A 14,975-nucleotide genomic window follows, 5' to 3' on the forward strand; every position below is an offset into this window, starting at 1 on the left:
GGGTTACAGCGCTGCCGGTTTTATAAAAGGCGGGGATTTTCAAAATTTTTCATTTTTTTAAGTATTTTCTGGAAAACTGTCTCTAAGACAAAAGGATTATTATGGGATTGATTTATCATTTTTTTGGCGAAATGTAGGTCGAAATTGATTCCATATGCTTCAATATAATGTTCTGTGAAAGATATAGACGATTACTATAATTAAATAATCACTTTTTTTTATTTTCCTGGCAAATAATTGATGGAATTGGCGTGAAAAAAATCGAAGGTTCTTGCATTTCGTCATTATTCAATGCCTCGCCAATTTTCGTGGTAGTTCAATAATTTTCATGCAATTCCTTCGCAGTTTTTAAATTCTTTTCAAAAGTTTATAAAAAATGCTGAAAAAAGTTCACATCGCCATGAAACTTCCGGAGTGCTTAAACAATTCCAAAATGCAAAAGGCTATATTTTTTCACATCAATCCAATCAGAAGTGTACCATAAAGATGATAAATAAAAATGAAAAAAATGAATGAATGAGTGAGTGAATTTTTGCGAAAGGGGTATAGAACATCATTACAATGAAAACGTGAAAAAAGTTTCTACAGTGCAAGAGGGAGGGTAAAATAATTGAGGATAGCCAGTGAGAAGCAATTGGCATTCACTTATTTGAAAAACAGAAGCCCCCGGAATATCTTCTCTGTTTTGTTTTGTCCCGCGTTTGCCGGGCGCAGTGGATTGTGGTCCGATAGAAGACCCTGATAGAAGACCCTACGGATGAGCCAATGAGCATTGAGGAAACGGTGGTTTTTCAACGATACCCAGGCGTTTCAATCTTCAGTCCATACGACAAATTTTCGGTGTCGGCTCGTGTACGGAAAAATTTGTTCCGACTTTAAAACAAGTTATCATCGTTGATCCAGACAAACTTGAAGGCCAATAAATCGTGAAATAATCACAATACCAGCGGCAATCATCCCAAAATTATCCCGAGTGAATAACCAAAGAGAGGTACGTTGGAAAAAAAACGTGTTACAATTCCTCAACATTGTGAGAAAAAAAAAAAAAAATTTCTGCACTTGATCGGTGCCTTTTGCCGGGGACCTATATCCATGTACGTCAAAATCTCATACAACAGAGGGTAATCGTACACACACCCGCAGACTGGGTTCGCCACAATATTCATCAAAACTTATCGGGGAGGGAGTTAATTATTTTTTCAAATTACTAACCAATCAGGTTGGCCAATTAATCGACCTAGTTTGTCGATCGCGTGCGATCTAATTTCTATTTTTATTTTTCCACCTATCGACAAAACGAGCCATCCTCCCGCGTTTCTCGCCCTCCTCCCCCTCATACCCCTCCTCACCTCCCTTTACCACCCACCAATATCAGGAGCAATTTCAATATTATTTTTTTGTCCGTATTTCCAGTGGCTCAGAGTTATTGCCAATTACTCGGTCATCGGTATTGCATTACACCTGAATTAACAAGCCCGTCCGTATTTATATTTGTTGATAGTCAGTTAATTATCGGTTGTAATGCCGGCTTTTGATATCCACGCTACTGTTAAGATATCACGAGTAACCAGGTTCATTCAGTGACTTTTATCCAGAAAGCCGATGTATTTATAATTTATTATTTTCCTTTTATTTCTGCACGAGTTCCATCTTTAGCCGCCTATCGGTTCCATCGATACTTCCGTATTTATGGGGGCAATGGGAAGTTTTTTTTTATATATACTTTGTGAATCGATTGGGTTGAGGGATTTGTATGCACATTATTAATGAAAAATTTGTGTTTGTAGGAGTGGGATATGGCGGGATCTGGTGGGCCATTGATATTCATGTGAAAATTTTGTGCCATTGCCAGTCGATATTTGAATAATTTCAAGGTCTCAGAAATTGTTAAATCAATGGTGAAGATAATGTTTGATCTATTCTTAGGAATTTCGCGTTTCTCACATTGACTAATATTGTTTGTTTTGCGGGGGGAAATTCCTTGCCATTTTCGTTCGATGGAAGAGTTGAATGATGAGGTTGCTATGACAACCGTTACGGTTTATTTCTCAAAGGGTTTTATTTTTTGAGGGGTTCTTAGTGGCCGTCATTTTTTGTGTGTCAATGGTGCCTTCGAGATCGTGGTTACCTCAAAATTGATTAATCCGGAGTTTGTGCTGTACTCTTTCACCCACTGTTGTTTTTTTTTTCTTTTTCATTTGAATTTATTATCGAGGACATTTCAGTCAAGACGACTTGGACAGGTTCATAGCAAATGCTTTTTTTTTTTGTTTCATTCGAGTTGGTTGGAGATAATGCGTGACAACGGGGATATTAATTGCAGTGATCGTTTTAGGCCATACAACATGACGGACCGTAAAGCTGTTATTAAAAATGCTGACATGTCGGAGGAGATGCAGCAGGATGCTGTCGATTGTGCAACCCAGGCCCTAGAAAAATACAATATCGAGAAGGTAATGTTGTTATGAATTCAGGGGTAATTTGATTGAGTGGAGAGTGGACTGATATCGACCTGGTGAGGGAGTTTTATTTCATTTTTGAAACGTAAATATAATTATCGAGGGATCGCAGCTCACTGAGAAGTGATGAATTTTACGGGAAAATGTCAAAGATGCTTTAGTGGGAATTTTTCTCCTAAAATTCTGTCTCTCAATTTCAACTTTACCAGTCCGTAGCTGTTCATTCAATTCAATTACTTCTGTTGTTGATGCTTTCAGGATATTGCAGCGTATATCAAGAAGGAATTTGACAAAAAGTACAATCCAACGTGGCACTGCATTGTTGGACGTAACTTTGGCAGCTACGTAACGCATGAAACAAGACATTTCATCTACTTCTACCTGGGCCAGGTGGCAATTCTTCTCTTCAAAAGTGGATAAGCTACAGAATAACAACAACAACTTCTCTGTACCCCAAACGAAAAACAGGAAAAAAATTAACCACCCCCTCCCTTTCCCCTACAATTCTTTCCATCTCGACATTTACCATCCTTTAAAATAAATTAACCGGTATATAACTGAATGAATTCATCGTTTTTGAGAGAAAGGGCGAGAGAAAGTGAGAGAGCGAAAGAGAGAGAGAGAAAGAAAAAGAGAGTCCTAGCATCGAGACTAATGTATTAAGAGACTAAATATCGATGGTATCATCCTGATGTTGTTAAATGGTTACTCGTGAGGCCGAGTATAAAATGTGTAGAAAAAATAACTGAAATCTGAGGGTAGGGGGACTTACTTTGAAAAAAAAAGAAATGAAAAAAAAAATGCGTACGAGTGTACATGTTCAAATGTAACAGCGTGTGCAAAAAAAAAACTTTGTTGTGTTCTTGTTTTATATTAGGTATATATCTACGGTTGGGTTCAATGCTGGCGGTTTTTAATTCATATTAGAATTTCAGGAGATGAAAAATTACATTATAGTTTATGTACAAAGCGACAGCAACTGACAGTTCGGTAAATTCGTTGGATTGTCATTCACTGGGAGGGGAGAGGAAATTTAAATTTATTGTGAATAACCAGTCGCCAATGATGAACGCAAACCTCATTTTTTTTTCTCTTTCATTTATAAAATGCAACAAATTTGATGGCATGAGCAGCAATCATCGACTTATCTGGAATAACAGTCCCTCAATCAAAATTGGTCATTCTGATCCAACGATGTATTTTTATTAACCATTATCATTTTTTTTTTTCAATTCTCGGTTTTATTGAATTTTTGTTTTTATCAATGGTAACGAATATTAAAAAGTTCATTACACCGACTCAATATGGCATTCAATTTATTTTAGTATTTTTTTCGCTATTATTTTTCTAGTTAATGATTTATCGATTCAGTTATTATGCGCTCGTCTATTATCTGCATAACAAAAAAAAACCGAATATCAATAGTAAATAGTGTTTAAGATTAAATATTATATCATGATATTAAATCAATATCCGTTACCGTCGTTGTAATTTTGTGATTGGCACAAGGATGTGACCGTGGGAACTTTGACAAAAAAAAAATCCTTAGGCTTTTTATCTCGAAATGACGTTGCATATTTCAATCATCTTATTCGTTACGAGTGATGACTTATGGATTCTCTGTTGATCTTCAATACGAGACGTTTATCGTATTGAAAACTTAAAGGGAAAGTATAGCAATTCATAACTGCGGTTCACTTTTATTTCTGTGCGGTCCAGAAAAAACATTGCATTATGCATAAAAATAAAACGTTTTGATGATAAATTTTTTATTTAACAGAATAAAAAAAAAATAGAGGAAATGCTCTCGCATTGCAGAAGGCTACGGTATTATCTAAGAAAAATCTAGACTAAGTATTCAAAGTCCTTATATAGATGATTTATAAAATATGTATATTATTTGCACTCCACTTGATATGTGAACGCTTGAAGAAATCATTGGATCATAAAATGGAGAAAGGATAGGAGAATATATTCAAACAGGTGTAGAAAACAAAGTCTAGTATTTTATAATGTGTAATTGAAAAATTTTAACGATAATTATCAACGACCCATCGAATTTAAAGAACTGTAGGAAATATCTGTTGAATGAGTCAAATTTTATAACATTTATTTACCCCTCGTTTTTTTTTTCCTTTTTCGTTTACACTTCCACTTGGAGGGATTTTATAATCTGTAGCTGCATCATTGAATTTACTTGAGAAATATTCTGGCAGTGCTTCGATTTTGTTAGGAGTGAAAAAAATATATTAAAAATACTGGGTAAATTGATAAATTCTCTGTACCAGCTTCATTATCCAAAATTCAATTGCGATTGAGGCGTTAGATGGTCGACAACTTATTTCAATCTCCATACGTGGTGTAGCTGTAATTTTTATGATGAAAAATGAAAAAAAAATATAACACTTAGAAAAATTTATAATATGCCGAGCCTCACTTCTCTCGAGGCTCGTTGCATTCTCCAATTTTAAATCTTTTGCACCCGAAAAGAAGATCATTAAATTAAATAAAGACAATGTGGCCTAGATGCCATGAAAAAATCACGGCGTGTCTCAATGAAAGTTTTCATTGCGTATTCTGAGGAAATTGCGATTGGAATTGGGTGATTTTAAAATTAATGTAATTGGAAATACTGATGGGCATTAAATTTCGAAGAGAGAATATGAATGTACCTCTAGAAAAATTGCTTCCATCGAAGGTAAGACTGGTCCACATCTCTTCGAAAAACAGTAGGCTAATAGCAATGAAAATTCAGTGGAGAGAAGGCAGAATAGGATTTGGATTGAGACACCCCGAGAAAGAATCATTTTAAAATTAGAGGGACCGTATTAATTTAATGTTTGTGAAACCTTTGGATGGACTGTAACCTGTGTGTATATTTAAACTGCTCTGTCTAAAGCTGCATTCCTCAATACTAAATACTAATACAGTTGTCTCTAAAGGAAACCACAATTGGAGTTATTTCTCCCTGTTTTCTCGGATTTCTTTCATTCCAATGGGTATTCAAATAATTATTCAACAACAATTGACACAAGTATTTAGTAATTAATTCAATAATTTGGTGGGACAGTGTCTCAATTTGATTAAATTTTGAAGCCTGAGTGGATGGCTACGATTCCGAACGTGAGGTTGCGATACGTCACATGTCTGAAGCCTGCATTTTCGATCATTTCCTGAAAGAAATTAAAAAATTATCCACAAATTTATACTCTGAAAAATCCATAAAATAATGTCATAATCCAGTTTATAGTGGGATTTCTCACAACAATGACTGCCGGCAATTTTACCCTTATCAAAAGTATATAAAACATGGTTCTTTTACTTTTGATATATCTTCACTAGAGAGAGAAATTTTTCTCAGCATTGTTGTGGAGAATGTATGGATCCTAGTGAGAATTACACCATTTCAGAATACGTTTTTTCGTTTATATTGAAGTTCTTACTTTGAACTCCTCTTGCTTTGGGAATCTGCGAATACTCTCCACTAGGTATTGGTATGGCTCCCATTTTCCGGCAAGAAGCATTCCCATTACAGGGATCATTTGGAAGGAATATTGATCGTATGCCCTGGAATCGTAAATCACCAAGATTCTGATCCTCTCTTTTAAATAACAATTTAACCAATACCAATATATTTACACGTTAAAAAATGATGAAATTACCATTGCAGAGAGTTATTTGTTAAATGACTGAATTCGAGACATAAAAATCGTCCCCCAGGCTGCAGAACCCTGTAAGCTTCTTCGAGAACCTGAAACCCATTGGATAAATGAGGAAATTAATTTAAAGGGTTGATTTTGCAAATAAAAATGAATTTCGTTTGAGAAATAGAGTCTTCAGAAGGCATCAGTCACTGAAATTCTCCTCTGCGTTTTACCTTGTCGATTCGAGTGCAATTACGAACTCCGAAAGCAATGGTGTACGCTGTGTACGACTCGTCCTTGATGGGTAATTTCTCAGCATCTCCCTGAAGCCACGCGATGTCATACCCCTTCTGCACAGTGTATCCCAAGCGTTCGGCCCTGGTTTTACCAACATCCAGCATGTTCTGATTGATATCAGACACCGTGACGTGGCTCTTCAAGCCCTTAGGGTTCATACGAGTGTTCAAGTAATGAAGATATCTGAATGTAATGTCTCCAGTGCCACCGGCCATGTCCAGCAATTTGCTGCCGTGGGTTGGAGACAACTCCTGAATGAACATGTCTTTCCATATCCTGTGAATACCCAGACTCATTGCATCGTTCATTAAATCGTACGAATTCGCTACTTGCTCGAAGACAGTGTGAACTGCAAATCAATGGAAATTATCTAAAGCTTAAATGAATAATTAACATAAAGCTCAAATTAATTAATAAATTGATAAATAATTTGTGGAATGAGAATTCAGAGAATTTAATTCAATATATTATCATGAATATTACAACAGAGTAATCTGAAGGGATCGTTTTACTTCACTCTCCCCGATGGCAAGTGAAATGGTGAATGAAGACGCAGAATTATTAGAAAAACGTGAACAGATTAATTAAATAATTACCTTTCTTCCCTTTCTCACTTTCTTTGACAGTCTCGAATCCAAAGTGTGTCGTTCTTTCTTCTTCATTTTTTGATTGACTTTCAGTCTGATTTTGTTTGAAAACACTTGCGGAAAATTGCCGAATACCATGTGTATGGTTTCTCCGCAATAATTCCTTGCTTAAACATTTTAACAGCTCCATTCTTGATGAGGGAATGTTCGGTGAGAGTTTATTTATAACCTACTGTCATGCTTTATGATTTTGATATGGCAGTAATCATAACCTGATGACCACCAGTCAAAATAATGATAATTGTAGATAATTAACACTTGTCTTAATCCATTAATAAAATATTATTGTTTGTATTCGCTATTTTTTCAACTCATGAAAACTTTTAACAAATTTTTAAGGTCTCAATGAATCAAAATGTTTATTATAATCATTTTGTCACAGTAGAAAAATGATAATATGATTTGTGGAGAATTTAAAATTGAAAAAGCCATATTTTTATTGAGTATCGGAATTCAATTATCTTCAATTTTCCTATTGTAAATCCGTTAGATTATTGTTTATTTAAATACCGCGCGTAAAAATGAGAATAACTGAAGATAAATCTAGAACATGAAAATAAAAAATTCCGGAGAGCCATTTTACTTGCGAATTTCGATTAATCATTTGAATATTTCGAATCCAGAGCTATCACTGGTACGCATTAACAATTTTTTATTCATGTAAAGCGAGAAAACTGTTTTCTGGATTTAAAAAATCGATTCTTCTTGTCCATAATCTAGGTACCATCGAGATAATCTCAATTTTGGTTCCTAGGGACCATAAAATTGGTAACCCTGCGCCTAGAGATCTCTTTTCAGTTTCTCTACTCGTGGTAAGCGATGTTCGTGAAAAGTGCTCTCAAATAATCCGAATAAATCCTTGATTTTTCCACAAATCCACTCCAAAAAACCACAAATACCAGCAATACGATAATTTTTCTTGCAGCCAATAATAATATTTTTGTTTCCAAAACCTAGAATCTGTGGTAAATATTAACAAGAAGAGAGCCTAGTCGTCACACCGACTGGATGACATTTCCCTTCATTTCTTTCATTCATCAGTGATTTCAACGTGAATTTAATTATTAACAAAAGTGCTGCAAGTTCTCTGTATTACATTTCAAGGGATGCAGTGATCGTTTCTCTAACGAGAATAATAGAATGGATTAACAACAATCATAACCTATAATTCGTTTCCTCGACTCCATTATTAGTTATATATTCCTTGGATATAAACAGAATAAATAATGCTGTAAATTTTTATTCGACAGCTGTTGGTTAGGAAATTTGCGTGGATCTTTCGGATTATTGTGGAAATATTATTTTGTAATGTTATTTAATTGTAAAAGTGAGAAATTTCTTTTATTCTATTTTCTGAATGTCAGATGGCGGATGCTAAGGCAAAAACGCCAGCGAAGACCGCTGCTGAGGCTACCAAGAAGGGTCGTCCCCGGAATTACGACCTTGGAAATGGAATTTATCGGTTCAGCAGAACTCGCATGTTCCACAAGAAAGCTATATACAAGTTCCTTGACAAGAAAACTCCAAAGACTGTAAGTCCCCTACGATTTTTCAATTGAACAATTCAGTAATGAAGGATTAAACCTAAGCCTGTGAACCTGAGAGAAATAACGAAGTTTCAATTTCTAAAACTTTTGCGGAATTTAGAAGGAGAATCACTAAAAAGTCTGCGAGCATTTTGCCCTGATTTTTTAAAGTCAGAGATATTATTCGAAAACTTATAGATTTGCTCATTAGGTCAAGCCCAAGAAGCCAGTGACGATCGAGAAGAAAATTAATGGTGAGAAGAACGGAGGCACTCGTATCGTTCGTCTTCAGAAGAGACGTGCAAATTATCCAACAACTGATCCAGTGACAGTTCATCATGCCAAGAAAACATTCCGTGATCACTCACGTTATGTACGACCAACATTGACACCTGGAACAGTTTGCATCCTCTTGGCAGGACCACACAAGGGCAAACGCGTTGTTCTTCTCAAGATTCTCAAGAGTGGACTTCTCCTTGTCAATGGTCAGTACAATTGATATTATTTTTATTATTTTTCACTCGAGATTGAAATATGATTTTTAGAAATCATCAATTTTATTATTATAAATATTTATAAATATTTTGATTTATCTCAAATTACAGGTCCATTCCTCATCAATGCCTGTCCCCTTCGTCGTGTTAGCCAGAACTACGTGATTGCCACTTCCACGAAGATCGATTTGTCCGGAGTGCAGCTCCCACAGAACCTCAACGACGAGTACTTCAAGAGGAAACGTGACAAGCGTGCCAAAAAGGAGGAGGGTGACATCTTCAGCAAGAAGAAGGAGGAGTACAAACCCAGCGATCAGAGAAAGTCTGATCAGAAGATTGTCGACAAGCTCATCGTCGCCGCTATCAAGAAACGTGAAGACAAAAAGATGCTCTTCACCTATTTGTCAGCAATGTTTGGACTTCGCAGTAGCCAATATCCACACAGAATGAAGTTCTGAGCTGTGTCATTTTCCACATAATAAAAACTGAAAAATCATACAGACTGCCACGTCATTTTTGCAAGTCCCAGTCCATTTATCCAAGAAGAAAAAATTCCCTCATTTGCTACAGTTAATTATCATTACCTATCAATGTCCTATGAGCTAGTAATCAAATTAATATCATAAACAAATACATTCAACCAAATTTCTTCATTTTTATAAATCAATATTCGTTAAACTCCCCCCACCATTATTCCCCTTTGAGACCTAATTTTGACATATTTTTTTGGCCGTAATTAGTAATACCGTAAAACTCAATTATCTCGTCAAAATTTAGGGAATTCTAGGGGGGAAAAATCACTAGATCGCGAGAAGGCCGGGCTGTAAGCCTTATGATTGGTACAGTAAATTTTCCTTTTATTTTCCAAATGCGACTGACTTTACTACTCACAGAGAAAATATTTATTGAAATTAAATAAATTTCATATTTAAAGCGAGTCGTTCATGGTAAAATGACGTAAGTCGACACCTATTTTTTGGTAAATCCAATGGGCTACAAAAAAAATTCAATTTTCCTCCATAAATAATGTAATCCATAATTTTCGAGAGCAATTCATTATGTAAAGAAAATGGAATTCATTCTATTTCACGTCACGTTCTGGCCCCTGAATTAATTCAAATCTGCAGTATTTATTCGATAAATATTCAAGATTGGAGCCTTTTTCTATTTCCCGCGCAATATTCGTGTCGTTGCGATGGAATCGTCCGTCTATCATCCGCATTTTGCCCACATCTTTTCCATCTTCCATCAGTCACTTGTCAGTTTTGATAATAATCCTGGATATTCAATCGACCAATCTTTATAACACTCGTAAGTACATTATGATGTGTAATAAATACTGTCACGCAGTTATGGAATCTCGAAAATTATTCTTTGGAACTCAATCCAATTATGATAAAGAGGTTATTAGGAAAATACAAACACTTCAAGATAGATTTATACAGTTCAGATATACATTTATCAGACATACATTTTTAGAAGGATGCCCATGCTAACGGTGAACGGTGGAATCGAGATTTTTCCACTGCCTCTTAACGAGGAAGAGCATATTTTTGATCCCTGGCGGATAAAATACACCAAGTCTCATATTTTGCACTCTAAGTGTTCGAAAAATGAAGAGTCCTGTGGGGATGATCCGCAACCGTGTCAATTCTGTGTGTAAGTACCTCAGGGCTATGAAAATACAATCCCAAGACAATTAATTTTACCAGAGAATCTTAACTCATTCGTTATTTCGTTGCAGAAATTTTTATTTCTTCATTCAATTCTGAGAAGTCAATCTCATAGAGATTTCTAAAATTCCGTTCGTCTTGATTAACTATTAGTTCTTGATAATATGGATTTATTCAGGTACAACAGCGCTTTGGAGATGCCTCACATGCCAGACATGGTGTTTCCGAATAATATTCTCTATTTACAACACAAGAATGGGGCTAAAATAGAATTCAATGCTTTGGATGCATTAAAACGTGTATCGAACGGTAAAATTCATCTTCAGTTGGCTTGTGCAGAAGCCTGGAAGGAATCTAGGTAAAGAATAAACGATTTTACGGTTAATTATCTCTAAAACGAGTTGTAGAAAGTTGATTTTTGTCTGGCCACAGGTCTGATTGTAAAGAATATCTAGAGGAAAAAGTGAAACCCTTCGATTGGACCTTCACAACTGACTACATGGGAACGATGGAAGGTGTGACGATCGAAGAAACTGAAGAGAGGATTAACGTTGAAAAGTTGAAAGAAAAAGAGCATATTCGGTTTTATCAAGAACTCACTCTCTTCGAGGACGAGTTGCACGACCATGGAGTAGTTTCACTCTCAGTGAAAATAGTAAGGATTTTTACTCGAGTAATTATGGTAATTTAACATTAACCCGTTGATCATAAATTATTTATTTGTTTATTCAGCGTGTCATGCCTGGAAGTTTCTTTATCCTCCTACGTTATTTCTTGCGGATAGACAACGTAATGCTGAAGATAAACGACACTAGACTCTACCACGAATTTGGAAAAAATTATATTCTCAGGGAATACACCTCGAGGGAAGCACAAGTCAAGGATATTGACGTACGTTATTATTTTCGTTATTATTCCTAAAAGGTCTAGATCGTCTCCCTAAAACACACGTATGGACGTATAAATAGAAACAGAAGGCAAAAATTGTAAAGATCACAAATGACTTAAGGATTTTATGAAATCCTTCGTATCTCAAAGGGTTCGAGTAAATTTTCCTTAAATTTTCAGGCATCACCTACTCTTTTCGTCGAACCCAGTTGCATCGCCCCTCACTTACCCCTCACACAGAGTCATTATGACAAGCTCATCTTGCCAGAAAAACCCACAGAGCCTGTAAACCCGAAAAAAACTGTTCCAAATGCAACGACAGAAACTGCAGAAGCCGCTTCATCCGAAGCTTCTGTCGATAAATCGGTCAATAATTTAATGACGTAGGGCTATTAAAAAAATTGAAACTACAATAATGCTGGATGGATCATGATAGACCGTGTGCCAGGCAGCAGGTCCTCGAAAAAATATAAAATAAAGGAATAAGAATTTCGCAAAAGGAATGGCGAGCCTTCGGTTGATGATTTTTCCTGTCTTTTTATTCTTCTTTGTGATTTACATCTGTGGTATTGGGGTGATGTTTAATACCTCCAGGGCGTGATGAAAAACGATCAGAAGAGCTTTCAGCAGGGACAGTCGGGCCAACATGATCGGAATTAAATGCTTACGCTCCTCCTGAAGGAATAAACACTCTAATTACAAGAAAACTCTAGTATGATGATTTTATTTCACTCCCTTACCGTTAATATTCGAGTGTGGTGGTAGTAGACACTGAACTTTCTACTTAAACGCGACAAGAACGCGCACAGGACTTGGGGACATAGTTCCAGCAATTCCTCGTGGTGCACTGAGTTCATTAGCACTTTGGGATAGGTCAGTATAAAATTATAAACAAGATTCCACTCTCCCTGCAAGAGTAATATATATTGTAGATAGGTATTCCTGGATTGATTCGAAGGCTTAATCCTGGATTTTACAATGTGACACATGATTTATATAAACAATTATATAATATATATATATATATATTTTATATAATTATATATATCCCTTCGTATTTATCATTCGTATGAAAAACTTTAACTTGCCTGTAACGAAAGTCTGCTAAAATCGATTTGATCCACATTTTGGAAGGCTTCACGAGTCTGGAGTGAGTACTCCTCCTCAAATTTTCGAAAAATTGCTTGAATCCTCGCCACATTATACAGCACAAAAGCCCCACCTTTGATTGTAAAATTTGATAGCCGGGAATCGTCAGAAACTTCGATGAAGCTGCGGCAATGGGGCTTAACTCCCAGTATTTCAAATTTCAAAGTAGCCTCTGCAATACTTCTCATTCTCCCGTCAAGATCTTTTCTTCCTGGTTCCCTCATTTCACTCAATATTTTCAGCATTGCAATCTGCCTCTTCAAGTAAGATTCGCGGGTTTCGTTTGTTTTGTAGACATTCGATCGTGCATCTTGGACGAAATTGCAGATATATCTTTTGTAGCTAGCCTCTATAGATCCGTGACTGTTAGTTGTGAGGAGGTATTTCTCTGGAGAAGTATTTGTTATGTCGTATCCTTGGAGTCTAAAAATATTCTGAGCAAAATTTTTGAGCTCCTGGAGTCGAAAAGTCGTGAGATTCGACTCCGGGTCGTTATTCACTTGGAGGAAAATCGTTCGATTCTTCTGTGGCAGGTGAATATTGTCAATTATTATTTTTTTAATGACACTTGTGATGATTGAGTGATGATTTAAAGAGAAACAGACTCTCTCCCTTTGAAGGCAACCACTCTCTAGTTTTATGCTCCAGTTTTCACTTGCTTTTACCAAAGACTGAATGGCCTGGGAATTTTATTGGTTAACTCGCGTCTCAGAAGATGTTCATCGAATTTTTTTTAATTAATTGTCACTCACCTTCTGTACGTTATCCTCGTTCGATCCAGAGACATAGTTTTTTTTTCTTCTTAAATAATATTCCAATATGTCTTGGGAGGTTTCATCGTTATTTTCAGGTGCTATGACTTCTCTCCAGGCATCTAATTTACTGTAAAACCATAGATCACCGTTGATAGTGGAGATGCCATTGTTTATCCTGACGATATTTAATTTATCTAAGCAATTTATGTCGATCTCCCCAACAATTTCGTGGAGAATATCACTCACTAGTTCTTTCATGTCAACCATTCTTGTTTCTACTGGAAAATTTTACGTCATGAATCAAAGAGGATTGACTAGGCTCAGTTCTGGGGGTTTGAGTGACCCCAGCGGCATCGTAGTACTGCATCCTAAGAGAGGGAGGGCAACCCTCGCAATGCTGTGGTGTCTGAATGCTTTTTGTTTTTTATTTGTTTAACTGAGATTTAGCCCACTGTAGAATGAGCAGAAGGGAGAAGACACATCTTGTGGAATTTCAAATGGAAAAAATGAATCAATATATTGAAGATATACTACTAATGAAATTATATTATTATAATAAGCGCGTTGTCGAAACCCTACTGAACTCGAATAAGAGGAGACTAACAATGAGCCCGCCAAAAAAAATGGCAAAGAAAAATAAAACCGCTGAGGCATTGTCCACTCCAAACAATTCGTCACCTGCTAATTTGAAGGGAAATGACTCCTCTGCAACGGAAAACCAAGCCGCTGATCCTACACCACCAATCATTATCGAAAACATCAACCTTGATACAATGGAACTGATCAAATCAATCCAAGCAGTCGTCAAAAACAAGGATTTTAAAATAAAGTTTCAAGGTAAAACCTCGGCCATTCACCTCAAGTCGAGAGCCGACCACTCAGCAGTGACAGATATATTAACCAACAGAGACATTAAATTCTACACGTATGGATTCAAACAGGATAAACCCAAGAAATTCATACTAAAAGGTCTTCCATCCTGCTTCAGCGAACAGGACATTTTAACGGAATTGAAGCTTAATGATATTCCGGTCACTGCTGTCCGGCAATTCGTTAAAAAGGTCAAAGACCCCCCTGCATCCATTAAACTGCCTATTTTCGCAGTGTCAGCTGACCCTTCAACCTCATTGGCAACTTTCAACAAAGTGAGAACTTTACTACACCACACATTCACAGTTGAAAAATTCAAATCTGATGGACAACCGATACAATGCTTCAAATGTCAAGCATTTGGACATGCCAGCACGCACTGTAGACGCAGCCCAAGATGTGTCAAGTGTGGTGAACCACACGACTCCAAAAACTGTAGCAGCGAGACCATCATCTGCATAAACTGTAACCAAAACCATGTGGCCAGCTATAGAAAATGTCCTTCACGCACCAAGTACATCGAAACGTCAACAATGAGAAAGGGCAGAGGTATCCCTAACCAAATGGCACCGA

General features: G+C 36.4%; 5 protein-coding genes across 8 annotated transcripts; 3 read left to right on the forward strand and 2 right to left on the reverse strand.

Annotated features, from left to right (window-relative positions):
* The first annotated feature begins 767 nt into the window (after window positions 1–767).
* LOC105274236 (dynein light chain 1, cytoplasmic) lies at window positions 768–4,571 on the forward strand. 3 transcript variants are annotated; one of them, XM_011317169.1, is made up of 3 exons: window positions 768–991; window positions 2,282–2,453; window positions 2,718–4,571. In XM_011317169.1, exons 2-3 carry the CDS (start codon window positions 2,295–2,297, stop codon window positions 2,877–2,879), a joined length of 321 nt encoding a protein of 106 aa, XP_011315471.1. In that variant the 5' UTR covers window positions 768–991; window positions 2,282–2,294; the 3' UTR covers window positions 2,880–4,571. The 3 variants fall into 3 exon arrangements, with proteins under 3 accessions (XP_011315471.1, XP_011315479.1, XP_011315488.1); XM_011317177.1 differs by having other exon boundaries at window positions 771–991; window positions 2,336–2,453; XM_011317186.1 differs by lacking the exon at window positions 768–991 and adding an exon at window positions 2,091–2,243 and having other exon boundaries at window positions 2,336–2,453.
* Window positions 3,678–7,321, reverse strand: Coq5 (ubiquinone biosynthesis protein COQ3, mitochondrial). Its single transcript, XM_011317157.1, has 5 exons — window positions 6,997–7,321; window positions 6,337–6,749; window positions 6,122–6,210; window positions 5,903–6,026; window positions 3,678–5,632 (listed from the first exon to the last, which is right to left on the reverse strand). Exons 1-5 carry the CDS (start codon window positions 7,175–7,177, stop codon window positions 5,543–5,545), a joined length of 897 nt encoding a protein of 298 aa, XP_011315459.1. The 5' UTR covers window positions 7,178–7,321; the 3' UTR covers window positions 3,678–5,542.
* A 538-nt stretch (window positions 7,322–7,859) lies between these two features.
* On the forward strand, window positions 7,860–9,567 carry RpL6 (ribosomal protein L6). The gene is made up of 4 exons (XM_011317196.1): window positions 7,860–7,868; window positions 8,412–8,579; window positions 8,785–9,058; window positions 9,179–9,567. The coding sequence occupies exons 2-4, from the start codon at window positions 8,412–8,414 to the stop codon at window positions 9,523–9,525; spliced, it is 789 nt and encodes a 262-aa protein (XP_011315498.1). The 5' UTR covers window positions 7,860–7,868; the 3' UTR covers window positions 9,526–9,567.
* Window positions 9,568–9,918: 351 nt separating this feature from the next.
* On the forward strand, window positions 9,919–12,170 carry LOC105274273 (TIP41-like protein). Of its 2 annotated transcripts, none has more exons than XM_011317219.1 (6): window positions 9,919–10,024; window positions 10,547–10,726; window positions 10,919–11,098; window positions 11,173–11,395; window positions 11,473–11,631; window positions 11,809–12,170. In XM_011317219.1, the coding sequence occupies exons 1-6, from the start codon at window positions 10,020–10,022 to the stop codon at window positions 12,013–12,015; spliced, it is 954 nt and encodes a 317-aa protein (XP_011315521.1). In that variant the 5' UTR covers window positions 9,919–10,019; the 3' UTR covers window positions 12,016–12,170. The 2 variants fall into 2 exon arrangements, with proteins under 2 accessions (XP_011315521.1, XP_011315529.1); XM_011317227.1 differs by lacking the exon at window positions 9,919–10,024 and adding an exon at window positions 10,233–10,378 and having other exon boundaries at window positions 11,809–12,168.
* Window positions 12,146–14,032, reverse strand: LOC105274265 (uncharacterized). The gene is made up of 4 exons (XM_011317208.1): window positions 13,530–14,032; window positions 12,717–13,457; window positions 12,369–12,536; window positions 12,146–12,303 (listed from the first exon to the last, which is right to left on the reverse strand). Exons 1-4 carry the CDS (start codon window positions 13,797–13,799, stop codon window positions 12,184–12,186), a joined length of 1,299 nt encoding a protein of 432 aa, XP_011315510.1. The 5' UTR covers window positions 13,800–14,032; the 3' UTR covers window positions 12,146–12,183.
* Between the last annotated feature and the right edge of the window lie 943 nt (window positions 14,033–14,975).

The sequence above is a fragment of the Fopius arisanus genome, unplaced genomic scaffold (genome assembly GCF_000806365.1).
Source record: "Fopius arisanus strain USDA-PBARC FA_bdor unplaced genomic scaffold, ASM80636v1 scaffold00001, whole genome shotgun sequence".
In the NCBI taxonomy this organism is placed as follows: domain Eukaryota; kingdom Metazoa; phylum Arthropoda; class Insecta; order Hymenoptera; family Braconidae; genus Fopius; species Fopius arisanus.

Coding starts and splice junctions, on each gene's coding strand:
- Coq5 (XM_011317157.1), bottom strand. CDS start 7,177: ATGGAGCTGTTAAAATGTTTAAGCAAGGAATTATTGCGGAGAAACCAT. Junction 6,750..6,996: donor AAGTGAGAAAGGGAAGAAAG/GTAATTATTTAA, acceptor ATTGATTTGCAG/TTCACACTGTCTTCGAGCAA. Junction 6,027..6,121: donor ACAAATAACTCTCTGCAATG/GTAATTTCATCA, acceptor TTACGATTCCAG/GGCATACGATCAATATTCCT.
- LOC105274273 (XM_011317219.1), top strand. Junction 10,727..10,918: donor CAACCGTGTCAATTCTGTGT/GTAAGTACCTCA, acceptor GGATTTATTCAG/GTACAACAGCGCTTTGGAGA. Junction 11,632..11,808: donor CACAAGTCAAGGATATTGAC/GTACGTTATTAT, acceptor TTAAATTTTCAG/GCATCACCTACTCTTTTCGT.
- LOC105274236 (XM_011317169.1), top strand. CDS start 2,295: ATGCGTGACAACGGGGATATTAATTGCAGTGATCGTTTTAGGCCATAC. Junction 2,454..2,717: donor AAAAATACAATATCGAGAAG/GTAATGTTGTTA, acceptor TGATGCTTTCAG/GATATTGCAGCGTATATCAA.
- LOC105274265 (XM_011317208.1), bottom strand. CDS start 13,799: ATGGTTGACATGAAAGAACTAGTGAGTGATATTCTCCACGAAATTGTT. Junction 13,458..13,529: donor ACGAGGATAACGTACAGAAG/GTGAGTGACAAT, acceptor TAAAATTCCCAG/GCCATTCAGTCTTTGGTAAA. Junction 12,304..12,368: donor ACCACACTCGAATATTAACG/GTAAGGGAGTGA, acceptor TTATTCCTTCAG/GAGGAGCGTAAGCATTTAAT.
- RpL6 (XM_011317196.1), top strand. CDS start 8,412: ATGGCGGATGCTAAGGCAAAAACGCCAGCGAAGACCGCTGCTGAGGCT. Junction 8,580..8,784: donor ACAAGAAAACTCCAAAGACT/GTAAGTCCCCTA, acceptor TTTGCTCATTAG/GTCAAGCCCAAGAAGCCAGT. Junction 9,059..9,178: donor TGGACTTCTCCTTGTCAATG/GTCAGTACAATT, acceptor CTCAAATTACAG/GTCCATTCCTCATCAATGCC.